Here is a 17,596-nt window from a genome sequence, read left to right on the forward strand (position 1 = left end):
GAGCTGAAGAGCTGAGGGACAGCGCCCAGACCCAGAGTTTAGATCCCACGACCAACCAAAAAAAAACAAGACAAAGAGCATCAGAGCCACTACGGTTGGGACCAAGTCATAATGAAGATTTGTAAATGCTACCCTAAAATGAGTTAGGACTTTTGGGGTTAAATAAGCATGTTCCTGAACGTTAAGACAATAGTGAGTTTGGGGGATTTCATTCAGACCCAGAAAAAGAGTAACTAAGGTAGAATTCTACCCAAGCAGAATACTTTCCAATTCCCCTTGAAACAGGATGTAGCCCCATCTGGGCCCTTGCCTAAGTAAGTTGCCAAAAATATATGCATTGTCCAGAGATGCTCAAGAAATTCATTGCCAGGGCCTAAGGACCTACTCATACTCCCATGAGAAAATGGTTTCTTGATCTTACTATTACTTGGCAGCATTTTCTCCAAGAAAAGTGAGGATAACAATCCTGTAGAATCCTAAGGTGAACCTCTAGTTTTAGTGCCTGGGGCTGGTATAGTATGAATTCACGGATGGTAATACCAACAGCTTATAGCAATTCTACAGCTAACTCAAGCCTGCTCATGGCTCACCAACCCACCAAAGACCCAGTGAGCGGAGAGGCTTCAGTACACTGCAGTGATTCAGTCATCTGCAGCAAGCTTTTAAAGAAGTTACTTATACTCTACAATAAGTTGGACAACCATACATAATAATAACAATACATTATAATAATAATAATTCCAACCTTGCTTATACACTGTGAGAATGTCAAAAAGTATATGAAGTGCTCGACATCAACATCTAAAACTGCTTTTTGTTTAGGTACATCATTTCTATACCTTGAGACACTACTTTGGGAATCTGGTATTGGCCAGTAATGCTGAGACATAACATACGTAGACTTCTGTCTGTCCACCACGTTTAGAAAATACCTATAGATTATTTTCTAAGCCCTTACTCAGTCTCTCTAGAAGAGAGCTCCCTGAATAAATAGACAAGAAAAAAGAAAGAAAGAAAAGGACAGAACACAAGTGAAAAGAAAAATCAAGGCAGAAGATCATGATCAGCCTAGTTGGCCACCAGCCACCAGCTCTGCTTTGAAACGTGAAAGGTCCTAGAATGTTGAGAATTTGATAAACACCATCCAGTATTAAAATAACAATTAACCAGGATTAACCAGGAGTGAATTTAGCTGTCAAGATAACCTAGCCACACTTAATTAATTTTTTTCTGTATTTCAGCTAGGATAGAGAAAATAATGCAAAACAATCACCAAGAGTAAAGCACAGCTCTCTCTGTATCCCCTGGAGACCACCAAGAATTTTTCATTTCATGCACCATTTACAACTTCTTATAGTAGATTCCGGAACATCAGTATATACACTTAACGGAAAATGGAAACACTCTCGGGTTTTTTTTTTGTTGTTGTTATTTTCTTAAATTTTTGTCTCCCGTCCATTATCTTGATTATATTTTCCCATCCCATCATGCTTAAACCCAGCAGCAAAATCTCAACCTCATTGATTCTAAATGGGGGGAAATGTACAACCAAGATACAGCTGCATTCTCCCCAAGACAAGTTTTTCAAGGAAAATGCATCGATTTGATAATTGCACACTTAGTCCAATTGGCATGGTATCTGAAATGCATGTCTGTTTCCAGTGGGGCATTCCCAGTTGTTTCCATTGTCCTCCTGCCCTTTGTACTTAAGCACTACATTGTTCTGAGTTCTGGCTTCCTGGGAACATTTAATAAAATGAAAAGTCAACAGTAAGCACAATATGAGTGTGGAGGGAAGGGAGAGGAAAAAGAAAAATAACTTCAACTACACTCACGACCTCAGAGTCTCAATTGAACACGGATCCTAGAGACTGAGACGGGGGAAATTAACTAAGTATCTCTCAGCTGACTCCTAGTTTTCGATCGGACAAATGAATCATGATCTCTTCCTAAAGAAATTTAGTTATGATATGAAAGAACACTCCAGAGGCCAGAATGCGGCTTAGTAAACTCTATAAACCAATGCAGAGAGCATGAATATCATTCATGTAAATAGGAGAGAAGAAGCTGTCAAGTGAAGAATGCTTGCTGGTATGATTTAGAGAAGACTAGGTTATTTCTCCCTGTCTTCTGGTTTTTCCGTACCCACTCAGGAGAATGTAGGAAGGACAGGGATCACATGGAAAGTCACTTTGTGTCCTTATGTACAGCAGAAATTTGTGAAATTACTGTATCCCTGAAAATCAAATCAGGTACCTTGTGGGAATTCTCTATATATACATACCTGCTAAATTTCCATTCTCTCTCTGTCTCCGTCTCTCTGTCTATCTCGCTTCTCTTTCTGTCCCTGTCTCTCTGTCTCTGTCTCTGACTCTTTGACTCTCTGTCTCTCTCTGTCTGTCTCTCTTTGTCTGTCTCTTTCTGTTTGTCTCTGTCTCTCTGTCTCCCTCTCTCACTCTGTCTCCTTCCCTCTGTCCCTCCCTATCCCCCCTCCTCTCTCTCTCCTCTCTCTCTCCTCTCTCTCTCTCTCTCTCTCTCTCCTCTCTCCTCTCTCTCTCCTCTCTCTCTCTCTCTCTCTCTCTCTCTCTCTCTCTCTCTCTCTCTCTCTCTCTCTCTCTCTCTCTCTCTCTCTCTCGCCAGTTCTTGGGCTTCAATTCAGGACCCGGGCTATTAGAGGCAAGAGTCCCACAGACATTCTTGCCTAGGCAATCCTCAGATCTCAGCCTCCTGAATAGCTAGTATTACAGGCATGAGCTACAAGTTCCTTGCCCCATTCTCTCTATTTTTCTAAAGCATTTCACACAGTCAGGTTGTGTGAGTGAGTGAGTGAGTGTGTATGTGTGTGTGTGTGTGTGTGTGTGTGTGTGTGTGTCTGTGTGTGTGTGTGTGTGTATGTGTGTGTTTTAGCCAGCAAAATCCTGCTCTATGACAATAACATACTATTTAGATGCATTTGCCCAATGTAAGGACACTTAAAATGGACTGAAACTGAGTCATCAACATTTCTCAGCCTTGTCTACTGCAAAAGCATCTGCTGAGTTCTGACCGTGAGTTGTTGTTGCTGTTTTCTCTGTAATGATCACATATTAAGACAGATTTGCTGGAAAACATCTTGGATACAAAGAGTACTGCATAAACCTCAAGAAACTCAGTGCCCAGGCTCACAGTCACCATGCAATTCAGCAGCCTGCAGAGGGAGCAATCAAAGAAGAGTTCACACAGCTCTACAAACACATCCATTACCAGTAAAGTGAGCAGTGTCCAGAGGGCTTGAGCAAGAGGCCAGAGCAGGCTGCCTGTTACCTGGATAGAGATATCAGGACATTTTCCAGGTGGAGCCAGCCAGTACCATATAGTGAGGCTCTGTCAGAAAACAAACTGAAACAAGCAAGCACACAAACAAAAATACAAAAACACATTTACTTCTACAATAAAAAAAAAATTGGTCTTTTCTTTTCCACATGCTTTCCTTATGGGAGGGCACAAGCTCCACACTGAGCAATCTCTACTGCACAGCCTAGTGCCTACAAGATCACCGGCTTTTTGTTTCTTTTTCTTTAAAAATCATACTGGAACCTCCTCTCCAGGTACACTGCCTCCCTTTAAATTATTTTACACCTTTGATAATTGGGCAAAATAAAGGCAAGGAAGAAAAAAAAAACCTGGGCTTTCCAGAAACACATTAGCATTCTTGCAAAATAAAAATTACATTTTGTGGACACAAAGCAATAGTAAGCATAGCAAGTCATTATGGACTTCAGCAATACCATGGATGCATAAATTCTGCTGAAAATTCATAGGAAGGGAGCATTCAATTTTTAATGTATTTGTAGAATAGTTCTAAGCATCAGCTGAGGATCTCATTACCATTATGCGAAGAGAACTTATTCAAGACAAACTTTGTGCAGTGCTAGCTCAGGGAGGCGGAAAGAGTTGGATGTGGGGTGGCAGGGGTGAACTTACCCGGACAATAGAAAGACACTGTGTAGATAATGTGCCTCAGCACATGGTCAAGTCAAACAATAAAACATCTCATGCATTTTGTACATGTCGCTTGCCAAGGATGACTCTCCTGTTTTGCCTAGAGATATATGGAGCTGTAATAGAGTTCAGAAAGCCCCTGACAGCTGTGTGCTGCCATTCAGACCTGAAAGATTCCATGTTATGATAAAAATTAATGTACTCTGACATCCCCGGGGACTGCCTGGGCCCTGGGAATAGCTAATGAAGAAATACAGCCTTGCCACAAGCAGTGCACCGTCCTGGAGCTGAGGATTAATTCGCGCGTGGTAGCGGTGTAGCTCCTGTCACCAAATGAATCCCAAAGCTGCTGAATTCCTCTGCCAAAGGGCACCATGGCACTGACTGGTAAGAATTACTTCCTGTGTCAGGAGAGGCAAAATATAGGAAAAGATTTACAAAATAATCAGACAGGGTGGGATTTGGTCAGCCAATCACTCCTTAAACTGAAAGAGGATTATTCAACACTGGGCATGTCTCAGCAGAGTGCCTACTATAGGACTCAGAAAGGCTGAGCTTGGAGCAATGCTGAAGCCCCAAGTCATTCCGTGGACTTACCACCCTACCTTCCAACCTGTAGCTACCATCTATTTTGGTGCCTTCCAACAGAGCAGAACAAGGAGAATAGCAAGCAAGCAGCCCAGAGGTGGAAGAACCCAAGTGTTCTCACCGGATGAACACACATCTGTATCATGGAATGTCCTCTAGCCATAAACAGAAGGGAACAAAGACACACAAACCCTGGGGAAAAAAGGTGTTACAAAACACCATACACTGTATGATTTCATTTATGGCAAGGTCCAGAACAGACAAATAGGTAGAGACAGGAAGTAGTTGAGGGGTTGCCTAGGGATAGGGGAAGAGGAGATGGGAATGACTTTACAGTTTCTTTTTTTTGGGGGGGGGTCCAGTCATGGGGCCTGAACTCTGGGCCTGGGCGCTGTCCCTCAGCTCTTCAGCTCAAGGCTAGCGCTCTACCACTTGAGCCACAGCGCCACTTCCGGCTTTTCTTTTTTCTGCTTATGTGGTGCTGAGGAATCGAACCCAGGGCCTCATGCATGCAAGGCAAGTGCTCTACCACTGAGCCACCTTCCCAGCCCCTACAGTTTCTTTTTTGAATAACAAAAATGTTCTGGAATCCAGTAGTGTGGGAAGGTACAATTCTGTGAATGTAGGAGAAAACATTAAATGTACACTTTAAAATGGTTAAAAAAATCTTTTTTGTTTTTTTCTCTGAGCTTTCTATGCAGCCCAAATGAGCCGCAAAGTCACTATATAGCACAGACTGGTCTCAAACTCACAATCCTGTGGCCTCAGACTCCCAAATGCTGAGATTACAGATGTGTACCACCATGCTCAGCTTTAAAATAGTTAATTCTACAGTATATAAATTCTAGTTCCACTTGGTAAAAAGAAAAATCTCTGGACTCTGTCAACCCCATTCTGATAGCTTCAGAATGAGTTAAGTAGCCCCTTTCTGGGTTCCTTGCCTTCCAAAGTCACTTAACAGACTCAAGCAACACCGCACAAGTCAATAAAAAAGTTTGTATTACTATGTATTTTTGATGACTGAAAGCGACCCTGTTTTAGCCCATGACATTATTTCAGCCTCTTAATAAAAGGGACCATGTTGAGTTGATTTTTCTTATCTGAAATTAAGTCATTTAAAAGATAGGCTGAGGGCTGGAGGCCTGGTCAGAACCTAGCAAGGTCCTGAGTTCAAACCCTAATATTGACAAAAAAAAAATTCATCATCATCATCATCATCATCATCTTAGGCTGAACAATTTTCAACTTGTTTTTTCTTCTTTAAAATATTATTCTTGGCTCAGACTCTGGTGGCTCATGCCTATAATCAAAGCTACTCAGGAGGCTAAGATCAGAGGATCGCCATTCAGAGCCAGCCAAGGCAGGCTCCTGAGACTTCTATCTCTAATTAACTACCTAAGAAGCTGGAAGTAGAGCCATGTATCAAGTAATAAGAGCATGAACTTTGAGCAAAAAAATGTTCAGGGACAGCGCCCAGGTTCTGAGTTCAAGTCCTAGGATTTACATGAAAAACCATTATTCTTGGTATTTCTCATATTCTACAGTATCATTTGACAATTTGCTACCTTCACTGAAGGATGATGGAAACCTAAAGGGTTAAGAGTGCTATTAGAAAAGTAATTTTTTTTCAAAATCATATGGAATATATAAGCAAACTGACATGTATCTTTTCTAGAAGTCTCTTCATTCTGTAAAAGAAGAAAAAAAAAACAACCAGGGTGATATTCTGAAATATGAACAGTGTTGTTCACTGAGGGGGAATAGTGTATTCATGGATAAAAATTTATGATGTCTTAGATTCACTTTAAAATAATCTACCAAGAAAGGGGCTAAAGCATGAATAAAATTGACCATATGTTAGCAATTATAGAAGTTAGGTGAAGGGTATGTGAAGGTCCTTGATATATTTTTCTCTCTTGTGTATGTTTGAAAATCTCCACAGTAAAATGACTCATGAAATAAAGACAAATTAACTAAAGGGCAGGATATTGAGTAATTGTACTTTCTCTATTTATGCTTTTCCATTATTTTTCCATATGTTCTACAATGGTACGAATCATTTCTGTGGTCATAAATTTGTGCAGAATAGCATCATTTATACATAATACCAAAATCAATAGGTTTAAAATCTGCCTGAAAATTTATAAAGATGGGTAGGCCTTCTAAAACCAAATGAAATCACGCCAAAGTAATCAAGGCAAAAAGGAACCCAGGAAATGAAAGGCAGGGCAGATGCTCTGACTGGATGTCTGCCTTTGTGGATTTGGAGGAGCACGCAGCAAGTGCCCACGTACACTCCAGGAGCATACACGTAAAACACACATGAACCTGCTATGAGGCTGCACTAAGCTTGAAAAACATTCCTGCAGGATGAGGAAGGAGGAAGTTCTGCTTCAGCCATCCTCCTGGGAGGTGTGATGCTGAGTCACTAGGACGGAAATCTGTTTCAGAACAAAGGTCTTGACAAGTCATATTCTTGTCTGAGATCAAATTGAAGCCTTTTCTTTTTTTGCTTATGTAGTGCTGAGGAATCGAACCCAGGGCCTCATGCATTGCAAGGCAAGCACTCTACCACTGAGCCACCTTCCCAGCCCCAAATTGAAGCCTTTTCTCTAACAGGGTTACTTTTACTTTCTATTAAGCCTGGACTGGAAAGAAGTAAAGGAACATGGCCTCATGTGGCAGAACAGAGTCCATAGAGTCATAAGAAATCATTAGAAAACAAACCAAAATACCTGTAGAATCAGAATTAGAGCTGTCTGTCCCTTTCCTGTGAAGGCCTGGGAGTGAGTGTGGGGCGCTGCCACTTGAGATAAGGAACCAACTAGGAATTGACGGTAAGTGATGGAGTGGCAAAAGCCAGGCAATCCTGACACTCAACCCAGGGCTCTCTCACTCACCTCCAGCTCTGTTCACATCACCTTGGCCACCAATGGGGACATCCTAAGAGCTCCCGGATGGCCCTGCCAAGAAGCAGTTTCTCCTGTACATGGCTCAAACAACAGTATCAGTGATTGAGACCAGAACTTCAGTGTCTAAAAAAAAAGAAACCCTGAATTTTACATTTATTGTATTTATATTAAATGTAATAAAATAAATTCTAGAAATATGTTTCAGCTCAACAGCAAAGAGCCTTTAATAATGATGGTTATATACTATTTGAAATGGTTGGTATATATGATTTTAAAGTAGTGCATTGGCTACCACTATCTACTCAGGAGGCAAAGATTAGGAGGATTGAAGTTCAAGGCTAGCCTAGGCAAAAAGTTAGTGAGAGCCCATCTCATTGAACAACTAGAGAGTGATGGTGCTGAACCCCAGCTAAGTGGGAAGCCATAGGAAGATCAAAGTTTAAATCCATCCAGGGCAAGAAGCACACAAAGCATTGTCAAAAAAATAACCTCTGCCAAAACAGGGATGTTGGGGGCATGATTCAAGTGATGAGTGTTTGCCTGAGTAAGTACGAGGTCCTGAGTTCGAACTTCACTCCTGACAAAAACAAAAGAAAATAGCGACAAGTCCCTCACCTGGTACTTAAAGAAGGAATGACACAGCTACACTGATATTTTCTCTTGGGACTTTACAAACTGTGGGAAATCGAGGCAAGTGTGTTCTCCTAGACTGGAGAGATTCCACTCTAATTAATCTCCAGAAATGATATCCTTTGCCAGCTTACCTACTGGGTACTTCTGAGTTAATCAGATAGCTTTATTCCTTCTTTTTTGTCTTTTAGTTATCAATGATTGTAAATGTCAGCCTGAATATCTTTTGTGATTATGCCGAACTACAACAGCAGCTTAAGTTTAAGAGGCACAGTGAGGCAACTGTGCTGCTAATTGAGAGGATCTGATGATGTTTTTCTGAATGACAAGCTCCTGTAACCGATTCTTCTAAAATGAAGAAAAGAAAGTGTTCTAAATACTGAAAACACAGCATGGTGACAAGCGGTTCACGTAAAAATATAATCGCCCTCGGGGATTTGCAGCGGGCTGCGCAGTTCAGAGCCTCTGATTTATGTCAAGCGTATATTCAAGTTTTTAGGCTGACAAGAATTAGCTTTTCAACAATTTAGAGGGGGGGAAAAAGATGGTTCCCATGTCATTAAAATGTGATTTCAGTGTGGTTTAAGCACAACTTCTCAACGTATCAATTATGGAAATGTAGAATTCTGATGTGACAATGGTGTGGTCAGGATGGTACAAGGAGGGAAAAAAAAAAAAAAAAAAAAAAAACACCACCAAGCTGGATTCTTGGGCCAAGCTGGGAAATATAATTCTAAACCACAGAAACTGGAATGCTTTTTTTCCAAGTCTTACATAAATCAAGAGTTCTCTGCAAGTCACCAAATGTTAACACCACCACAGTCTTGGAGTATGGATGGCTATGTGGGTGGTCTCTGTGTGGGTGATAGAATGGGCTCCATGAACTGGGCTCTGGAAAGCCTGCCTGTCCAGCCCCAGACAATGTGAGTTCGCCTTGGCCACCTGGTCTGTGGCCACCAGAGAGGCTGTGACTCTCCATGGACAAATGTTGCCACAAGTTCCTAGAAAGGCATTTCTAAGATATTTACCTTGAATGCTTTTGTTATGTGACTACCTTAAAAGTGTTTCCCAGTACTGACAAAGGTATATACCATCATAACTCTCAGAGAGGAGCCAATTCAGGAACTTTGAATGGTTGAGGCTGGTACTTTACAAAACTGGGTCTCCATTTCTTTCCTTCCTTTTGTCCTTTCCTTCCTTCTTTCCTTTCTTTCCTTTCTTCCTTCCTTCCCTTCTCCCTTCCTCCCTTCCTCCCTCACTGCCTTGCTTGTTACTCTCCTACCATCTATACTTCCTTTCCCTTCCATATGGTAGTTGCAAAGAATGTATACAAAAATTTCGATGATACAGGCTAAACTCTTAAGTGTTCACTAGATGTCAGGTACGATTATTATCATCAATAAGCTTTCTGAGTCTCTCAACAACCCAAATGTTTCTCCATCAGCTCCCATTTTACTGACAAACAAACAGGATCACTACATTTAATGAATTTGCCACAGGCCCCATCTCAGTAGGTTACAGAATGGAGATGAAGAGCAAATCCACAGACAAAATCAACCAAGGTTTCTGTTCCTCTGGGGCCCAGTTCAGCAAAGAAAAGAATAACGTCCCAAAAAAGCATACCCAGTGTGTTCTAGGTCACACTGAGTGTGTTACTGAACTCTAAGAAATAGACCATCAATTCCATTGTGGTGCAGAGCTGAGAAGAGGCTGAGAGGAGGCTCAGCTGAGGCTGTGACACCAAGTCATGCAATGACAGGTGATAGACAGGACTGGAGGGGACAGAATAAGCCAACAGCCAGTCAGGCTCCAGATGCTGTAAGCATTTCTCTAAGAGCAGAGGAACAGGGTTGAGAGAACACTGCCAGAAATGACACAGGAGAAGGGGCCGGATCTCAAAGGCCTGGGTAGGTTACACCAGCATGTGCAAACACAATAGTCCCTATAGCAGAACATCACGACGCAGTCCAGGGGCAGCGCTGGATTCGAACAGGAGAGTAATTAGAGGTGTGGTACCAAAGTGCCCCTCTGGCCTTCTTCTGCCTACCTGATAAGCATCATTTGGAAGACAAGTTGGAACTATAGAAGAATGAACACTGGCATTTGGAGTAAATACATACAGACAACAGCAAATGAGAGTAAATAGCTGCCATTTCTGCTTAAAGGGACTCCATGGAAAAGCACCTTGTAGTCATTTGGGTTGAAAATGGGCTGAGAACCATAATTGAAGGAGTGAGCCTCTTTCTCTCTTGACTTTGTTTAACCTCCTTTATGAGTATTTCAGCAGAACAGATTTCCTCTTAGTGATAGAAAATTGGCTAGAAGAAGAATCTCCTTTAACCCTGAAGTGACCTTAATAATTGTCCCAGTAGGCAGTGGTTGTCATCCATCCTATTAATGAAACAAATCTCCTTCGGAGGAAATGTGTTGTATAAGATGCATCTCTCAAATGAGACCGATCGCCCTTACTCTTGAAACCAGTCTGAGCTGAGCTCAGTGAAGTTCTGAGGTTAAATTCTAGTCCTACGACCTGTTAGTTAGTATGGACAACTTCATGGGGTCCCTAACTGACCTACACTACAATTTCTTGATCTGTAAAATGTGGTTACTTATTGGACTAGTGCAAATTCTGACCTCTGCCATAACCAACCCGTTCTTTAGTCCTCATAAGGATAAGATGGGAAGGCATATTCAATTCTTAGCTGCACGTGATATATGATAAATATCTAGTGAATATCAGCAATTATGATCATCATTTTATAGCTTCAAGCTCCAATTAGGGCTTCAGTGCCTTCATTATTTAACCTTACTCCCATGTGTTCCTTGACCCATTCCTCTTATATGGCGATATTTCCAAAACATAGTAAGACATATTGTTTGACTCAAACTCTTACCTAGTCATTAGGCTGTTAAGTATCCTGAGGTACATTTTGCAGTCAATTGAAATTTACCATGCACAAGACATTACCTATATATACTTAACTTGACAAGACACCATATTTTTTCTAAGAAGAATGACTTGTATTTTTCATGATGCAATAAGACATGTTAAAACTAATTACATTGTAAGGAAAGTTGGGCTCTAGTCCAGTGGGGGTGGAGGGGAGTAAACAATAGGCCCAAGCCAGATCCCAATCCAACCTACTTCCTGATTTTATAAATAAAGTTTTATTGAAAACAGCCATTACCAGTCATATCCACATTTTCTAAAGCTATTAAAAATTGTTCAGTAGCTGCTGCAGAAATCATCTGCTTTACAAATGCAAAGATATTTACTGTCTGATTCTTCACAAGAAAATTTTGCCACTCCTTTCATAGTCTAGTGCTTTAAGTGACCCATTGTTTAATACCAGCAATAACATTGATACTAATTGCAAGGGGGGAAAATATTTAACATCAGCCTACGAAAGTACCAGTGTCATAATCACTATATAACTTGTATCTGTTCTCTATTCTTCCTGGACAGTAAGGCAACTATCTGTACCTTTAATTAATGTGCATCATCACTCTGATGTCAGGAAATATGATGGATGGATTTTTCCCTGAACTTTCTAGCTGTGTTGTATATATTACAATATGGTTTTAGAATGACTTACAATAGAAAATGTATAGGATGGAGAGAAATTGACTTATAGACTTCTTAAAACTTCCCTAAAAGCGAAGCAAAACAAAAAAGCACAGTGAAGATGATCATTTTAAAATGTGCCTTACACAAAAAATCTGCCTCTCTGTTTTCCTTGATTTTCATTTTCATCCCATGGAGAAAAGCTAAGCAACATGACCCCCTGTTAGGCAAACTAAAAAGTATTTCTCATGTAAGGAAAAGATTGTTGCAGATAGACTGGTGAGAACTTTCTTCTTGAAACTAAGCAAGGGAGAAAAGGATTAATCTGTAATTTACACATTGGTCTTCAGGGTAATTTATCCCTCAAAAATTTGGAATTTATTTATAATTTTAGCCCACCCACTTCTATAGAAGGAATGGAAACAGAAAACTGAGGAATAGGAGTCCCAGACTATTATATCTGGGATTTGCAAGTACAAGTTCTGAAAGCAATTTAGTCGAAAGTAAAAATAAATAACTTTGTTAAAGATTTTTCTCTTCCAAAAAGTAAAGGAAAGAAAATCTTTATTCTAACCTTTCTTAATAAACACCATTTGACATAATCTTCTAAGTTAAATGAAGCCTAACTTCTTAAGCCTGTCTCCTTAATTATACTAGAGCCAGAAAGCTGAGAAGAGAAATAGAAACTCAGGATCAAAAATGAAGTGCTAGAAACCTTCAGAACTGCATAATGATTTGAATATAAATTTCCTGTCAATTTCAATTAATTTGCAGAACAAGCCAAAGCCGTTGGCTGGTGTTATGCACGCTGACAAATGACTAGAATCCCAGAATCCTATGTCCTGTTTAGTGTGCCACCTCCAACTGCTAAAATTACAGATTTTAGACCAGTTGCCCATTTGTATTGGGATATATGGAACTCAAAGTATAAAACACTTTTCAAAGGAGGAAAAAAAATACTCATGGTGCCTCTATTCTCAGGGCTGTGGATCTGTCCTGGGCAGTATTGGAAAATTTTGGTTTCCAGCTGATAACCAGCGATGCTCTTCTGCTCCAGGCAGGGAAAAGTGGGTCCCACATGCAGGAGCCTCAAGAACAGCAAGTGACAGCGACCCAGCCTGGTACCCAACATGCCAGAGACTGGCCTGCGTGACTAGAACAGGCCCAGTTCTTCACTCTCTGACAAATGTTTCTGCCTGCCAGGCAGTGTGCAATCTGGCTCTAAGCCAGAATCAGAGTTTCAACAAACGTATTCTTTAAGTCTCAGTGTGGTGGGACAAAGCCACAGGCTTTGGTTTGGAACTTTCCGGTAATGCCCAAAATAACTCAACCTGAGACATACTGGCTCACCACTGCCTCCACCACCACTAACTCTGGAAAGAACTATCTAGAAACAGGCAGAGGCTCCTGGACTGACCACCACGAAGAATGAGGGAAGAATAACAGAGTAAATGAATGGGAAAGGGAGCAGGCAACCAGGAGGTAGGCAGAGATGTGGGAAGGGTTGGGAAGCAGGCGTCTGTGTCCTCCCTATGAAGGAGTGGACCACCACCCAAGAAGCATCCTTGTCACAGAGAATGAACCCAATCAAGTGTCAGGTGATCACCTTTCACAGGAAACAAAGACATGTCAGATGACCCCACGAGGACTCAACCAATAAATGCAGATCACAGAGATCTCCAAGACAACCACAAAAAAAAAATGTGTCACATTAAAAAGTGATCAAGAGATATACTGTACTCATTAAATAATATGCTGAAACCTCTTTATACATTTTTTAAAGATAATTAGAAGATTGGGGGGGGGTCATGGTCTTGAACTCTGGACCTGGGCCCTGTCTGCCCCTCAGCTCTTCAGCTCAAGGTAAGAGCTCTACCACTTGAGCCACAGTGCTACTTCCAGTTTTCTGGTGTTAATTAGAGATAAGAATTTCATGGACTTTCCTGTTCTGTCTGGCTTTGAACCGCAATCCTCAGGTCTCAGCCTCCTGAGTAGCTAGGATTATGGGCATGAGCCATTGGTGGTGCCCAGAAATGGTAAGATTTTAAGAATAGAAAGATAGGCCACTCTAGATTAAAATGCATTGGTCTTATTTTAATCCTGATTTAAACAAATTGGGAGAGAAAAGAGAAACCAGGGGGAAAAAAATTGAGAGGGAGGGAAATGGCAAAGGAAAATGAGAGGGGAGAAAAGGAAAAGACAAGGAGAAGAGAAAATGAATGTTTATTATTTTAAAGTTGACTTTAAGTCTTTTAATTTTTGGCTGATTCATTACGTGGGAATCTATAAATGAGTATAGAAATCCATAGTGAAAAATAGCTCACAAAGAGTGAGAAGCAACAAAATGCATTACAGATTCTGGATTCAGACAGAATTGAGTTTGAATTCTAGATCTGCCACTTATTGAACTCGTTAAAGTGAAACAGCCTCTCTGTAGCTCAAACTTTCCACTTGGAAAATAGGAATGATCATGACAAATGTCTAGAGTTACTAGAAGAAAGCAAAGAGGAGGAAAAATGCATGTATATAATGCTTAGCACAGAACAACAACGACGAAAATGGGCTAATTTCTATACAATCATTATTAACAGTGACCATGCTAAAATAAAATAGCCCACCCCTGCCCAAAAGATAAAATGTCCGGTGCAACATAAAAATGTTTCAACAGTACTTCTAGCCTTGGCTTCCGTTTCTAGCTTTTACAGCCGCAAGCACAGGTGTGTCACTCTACCTATAACAGTGTGGGTTGACACACCTGAACCCACATGTTAACAAGGGCTGTGCACAGGAAAACCCAGTTCCGTAATACCTTAGTTGATCCTGAGCAGGCTCTGAAATGCTATGTTAAACAGAGGTACCCACAGGGAATTTACATGTAAAGGTTTTTTGGTTGTTGGTCCCCACCCCCTGCCCGGCCCTTTCTTCAGGCCAACAACACGAAAAAGAAAGTGGTCCTGAACCGGCAGCCCTTTTTTCATTTACCATTATGTTTTACACACAGGAAAATTTTAATACCTGAAGATGGGAGATGATGATAAGAGAGAGCTTCACGTGGCGTGCGAGCAGCCTGGTCATCAGCACTTAAATTCACTTCTGACAGTTCTCAGAATCCAGAGACTCCATAAGTACTAAACTGTCATTTGGAGAGTTCACCTTGACTGTATTTCAAAAGTGAAATCTCTTGCTTTTTATGCATATTTTTGCCACCATGGAATTTCTCTACGCCATGTGCAATCCTGTACTCTCCTGAGACAGATATAAAAATGGGCTGCAGAGATTCTGAAAGCAAGCTGCCCTGGCTCCTGGACCAAACAGGCGAAAAAGTTAAAGGCATCTGCTAAAATCTAGGGTTAGGGAGCAAGTCTGGGCTCAGTGATTACAAAAGGCAGTTCAATCTGATGAGTTCCAAAGTAGCTAATGGTTAAAAAGGAACAGTCCTGTGTGGATGGGGAAGATGATGCCATCATGGAGGAGCTGCCTCTCCTTAGCAAAGCTGCTTTCTTCCAAAGCTGGCTGAAGCTGGAAGTGAGGGCATCCGACTGAGAATTAAGGCTAAAATCCTGTATCTGCCCCCAACTGCCAAGTGGCCCTGTGAAATCACTGGCTTTCCCCCAGGACCTCAGTTTCCATCTCATTTAAAATGAAACGCAGCATGGTAGGCTGGTTAAGAGAAAGTGCACATGGTCTCCGCCCTCTGCTTTAGCACCTGCCTTTTCTTTATCATCTCAGTTTTCTCATCTATGCAACAGAACTACTCACACCCACCCTAGGACTGCCCTGAGGTCTAAAGCACAAACTGCACGTAGAACATTCTAGGTATGTGTCTCCTATAGTGTCCCCAATAATCAAGCTGAGGCCTCTGCTGGTGGAATCATTGTATTTTCCCCTCTCCAACAACCACAGATGTTCGGTTAAGGATTTGGCCACCAGCAATAAGAAGCTGCTTGTTTCCAATGGAGATGATGCTCCTCTGAGGTTAACTTGGCTCCTAATGGCCCTAGGCTCCTCCCAGAGCCCAGAAGAATGCCTTTGGGTACACCCACTAAATGGATGTTAAATAAACAAGCAAGTAGACAAGCGATGCAGAACTAAATGAACAAATGTCTTGTGAGCCACTGCTGTAACACTCTTCGGGTTCTGGTATCTCTGGCAGAGATGGCAGGGAGGGCAGCTCTGGGGTAGAGCACAGGAAAATGGGGCTCCCTCATCACTGGCTGGCTGGGATGTGGGATCGGGCTGTTTCTGTGAGCTAGGGCAGGGCCTGAGTTTGCAGAAATTATCTAAAGACTCTCAGTCCTGAGAGCTCCTGACTCAGATAACTTGCTGGCTCCAGAAAGAGCCTTAGAGATCAAATGCAGTGACCATCTAGATAAATACAGAGGGACCCAGGCACAAGTGGCTCACGCCTGTGATCCTGGCTACTCAAGAGGCTGCGATTTGGAAGCTGAAGCTCAAAGTCATCCTGAGCAGACAAACCTTCAAGACTTTTATTTCCAAATACGCAGCAAAGAGAAGAAAGTGTGTGTGGGGGGGGGGGGTGGCTCAAGTGTTAGAGTACCAGCCATAAGCAAAAAGCCAAGGGAGAGTAGGTAGCCCTGAGTTCAAATCCCAGCCCAAAGAATAGAGGGAGACACCAGCAGAGACACAGGACTAGAGACAAAGCCATCCTATTTCAGCTCTTGGTTTATGATCTCTTGACTCCTCTTCTGCTTGGAGGACAGTAAACCTAACACACCAACACTGCCTAACAAGGACAGCGAGAAATGTGTCGGGACCACCAGAACCCAGCACTGCTCACGCCCTCACCCTTGGCGCCACCTGAGCCATGGTAAACTTAATCCTTGTGTTTTAACCATCTCACTGGAAAAAAGTACTCATTAATGAAACTTAAACACTCTGCTAACTGAGAAACCAGTAATTCTTTTTCTGCCCCATGTATGAGGCTACAGTAAAAATAAATACTTGGAAACAAAATTTTGTAATTATAATGTCGCCGTCCAAGATTGCTTTTCTTAGCTTGAGGTCTGAGTTTCTCCCTCCATCTTTCCTTCCTCCTCCTTTCTCTCTCCCCACCCCACCTCTCCACCCCCCCCACCTCTCTGTCTAGTCCTTGGTCCCTTTCTTCCTCTTTCCAGTTCTTCTCTCTCCCCACTTCTTTCTCCTCTCTTTGTCCTCTCCCCCTCAGTTGGAAAAGGAAGTAAAGGAATGAAAATATGCAAGCCCTCAGCTAAGGCTTTCAATCAAATCATTTTGAAAGACAAACAAAGAGAGAGAGAGAGAAAGAAAGCACAAAAAAGAGTGCACTTCTTCCTACCTGAGTCTGTGCTTGCAAGTGTATCTGTGTACCACATTACATCAGTGAAGGATTGCAAAACACCAGATCCTTCTAATGCCTGGGTTCAGTCAACCCTCTCCAGTATGGGAAGACTGAAGCTACCTGCTTCCTGGACGCAATTAAAATATATTGTTGTTCCATTCTACAGCCAAGATGTATCTTGTCACTACCTGGCTTTTATTAACCAGTTTTACAAGTCCTTTCATGGTGTCTTTTCCCTTTCTTTTCTGGGAGGATGCTATTAGATTGATGACATGTTTCATAATGAGGGCGACTTAGAGCCAAGGAACTTATAACTCTCCTTTTCAGGGCCAATAGAAATGAACCTCCTGTTTGGACACCAAGGCAACAACCACAGCCTTGCATTCTCCCAGTTGTGAGCATCTGATAAAGACATTACAATAGCAAGGAATTATGATCGCGAAGACTCCCCTGGAACACTCACACATTCTTGGCCTTGAACGCTTCAGCAAAGTTTTGCACGCTACGGAGCAGAGCCAGGTCCAGGGTCATTGCTTCTACCTTGGCTTTGTGCTGGAAAGAGAGAAAAAAGAAATCAAAAGAAATGATAAATAACAGCAAGTT

At 41.7% G+C, this 17,596-nt stretch overlaps 1 protein-coding gene across 5 annotated transcripts in view; it reads right to left on the minus strand.

Moving 5' to 3' along the window:
* LOC138825091 (WW domain-containing oxidoreductase) overlaps positions 1–17,596 on the minus strand; it is a 737,534-nt gene that overhangs the window by 526,303 nt on the left and 193,635 nt on the right. For all 5 annotated transcript variants that reach the window (XM_070019466.1, XM_070019462.1, XM_070019464.1 and 2 more), the window contains exon 6: positions 17,457–17,545. In XM_070019466.1, coding sequence (XP_069875567.1) covers positions 17,457–17,545 — 89 coding nt within the window. The remainder of the gene's footprint in view (positions 1–17,456; positions 17,546–17,596) is intronic.

Source organism: Dipodomys merriami, unplaced genomic scaffold (genome assembly GCF_024711535.1).
Source record: "Dipodomys merriami isolate MVZ:Mamm:240054 unplaced genomic scaffold, mDipMer1.0.p SCAF_134, whole genome shotgun sequence".
Lineage (NCBI taxonomy): Eukaryota > Metazoa > Chordata > Mammalia > Rodentia > Heteromyidae > Dipodomys > Dipodomys merriami.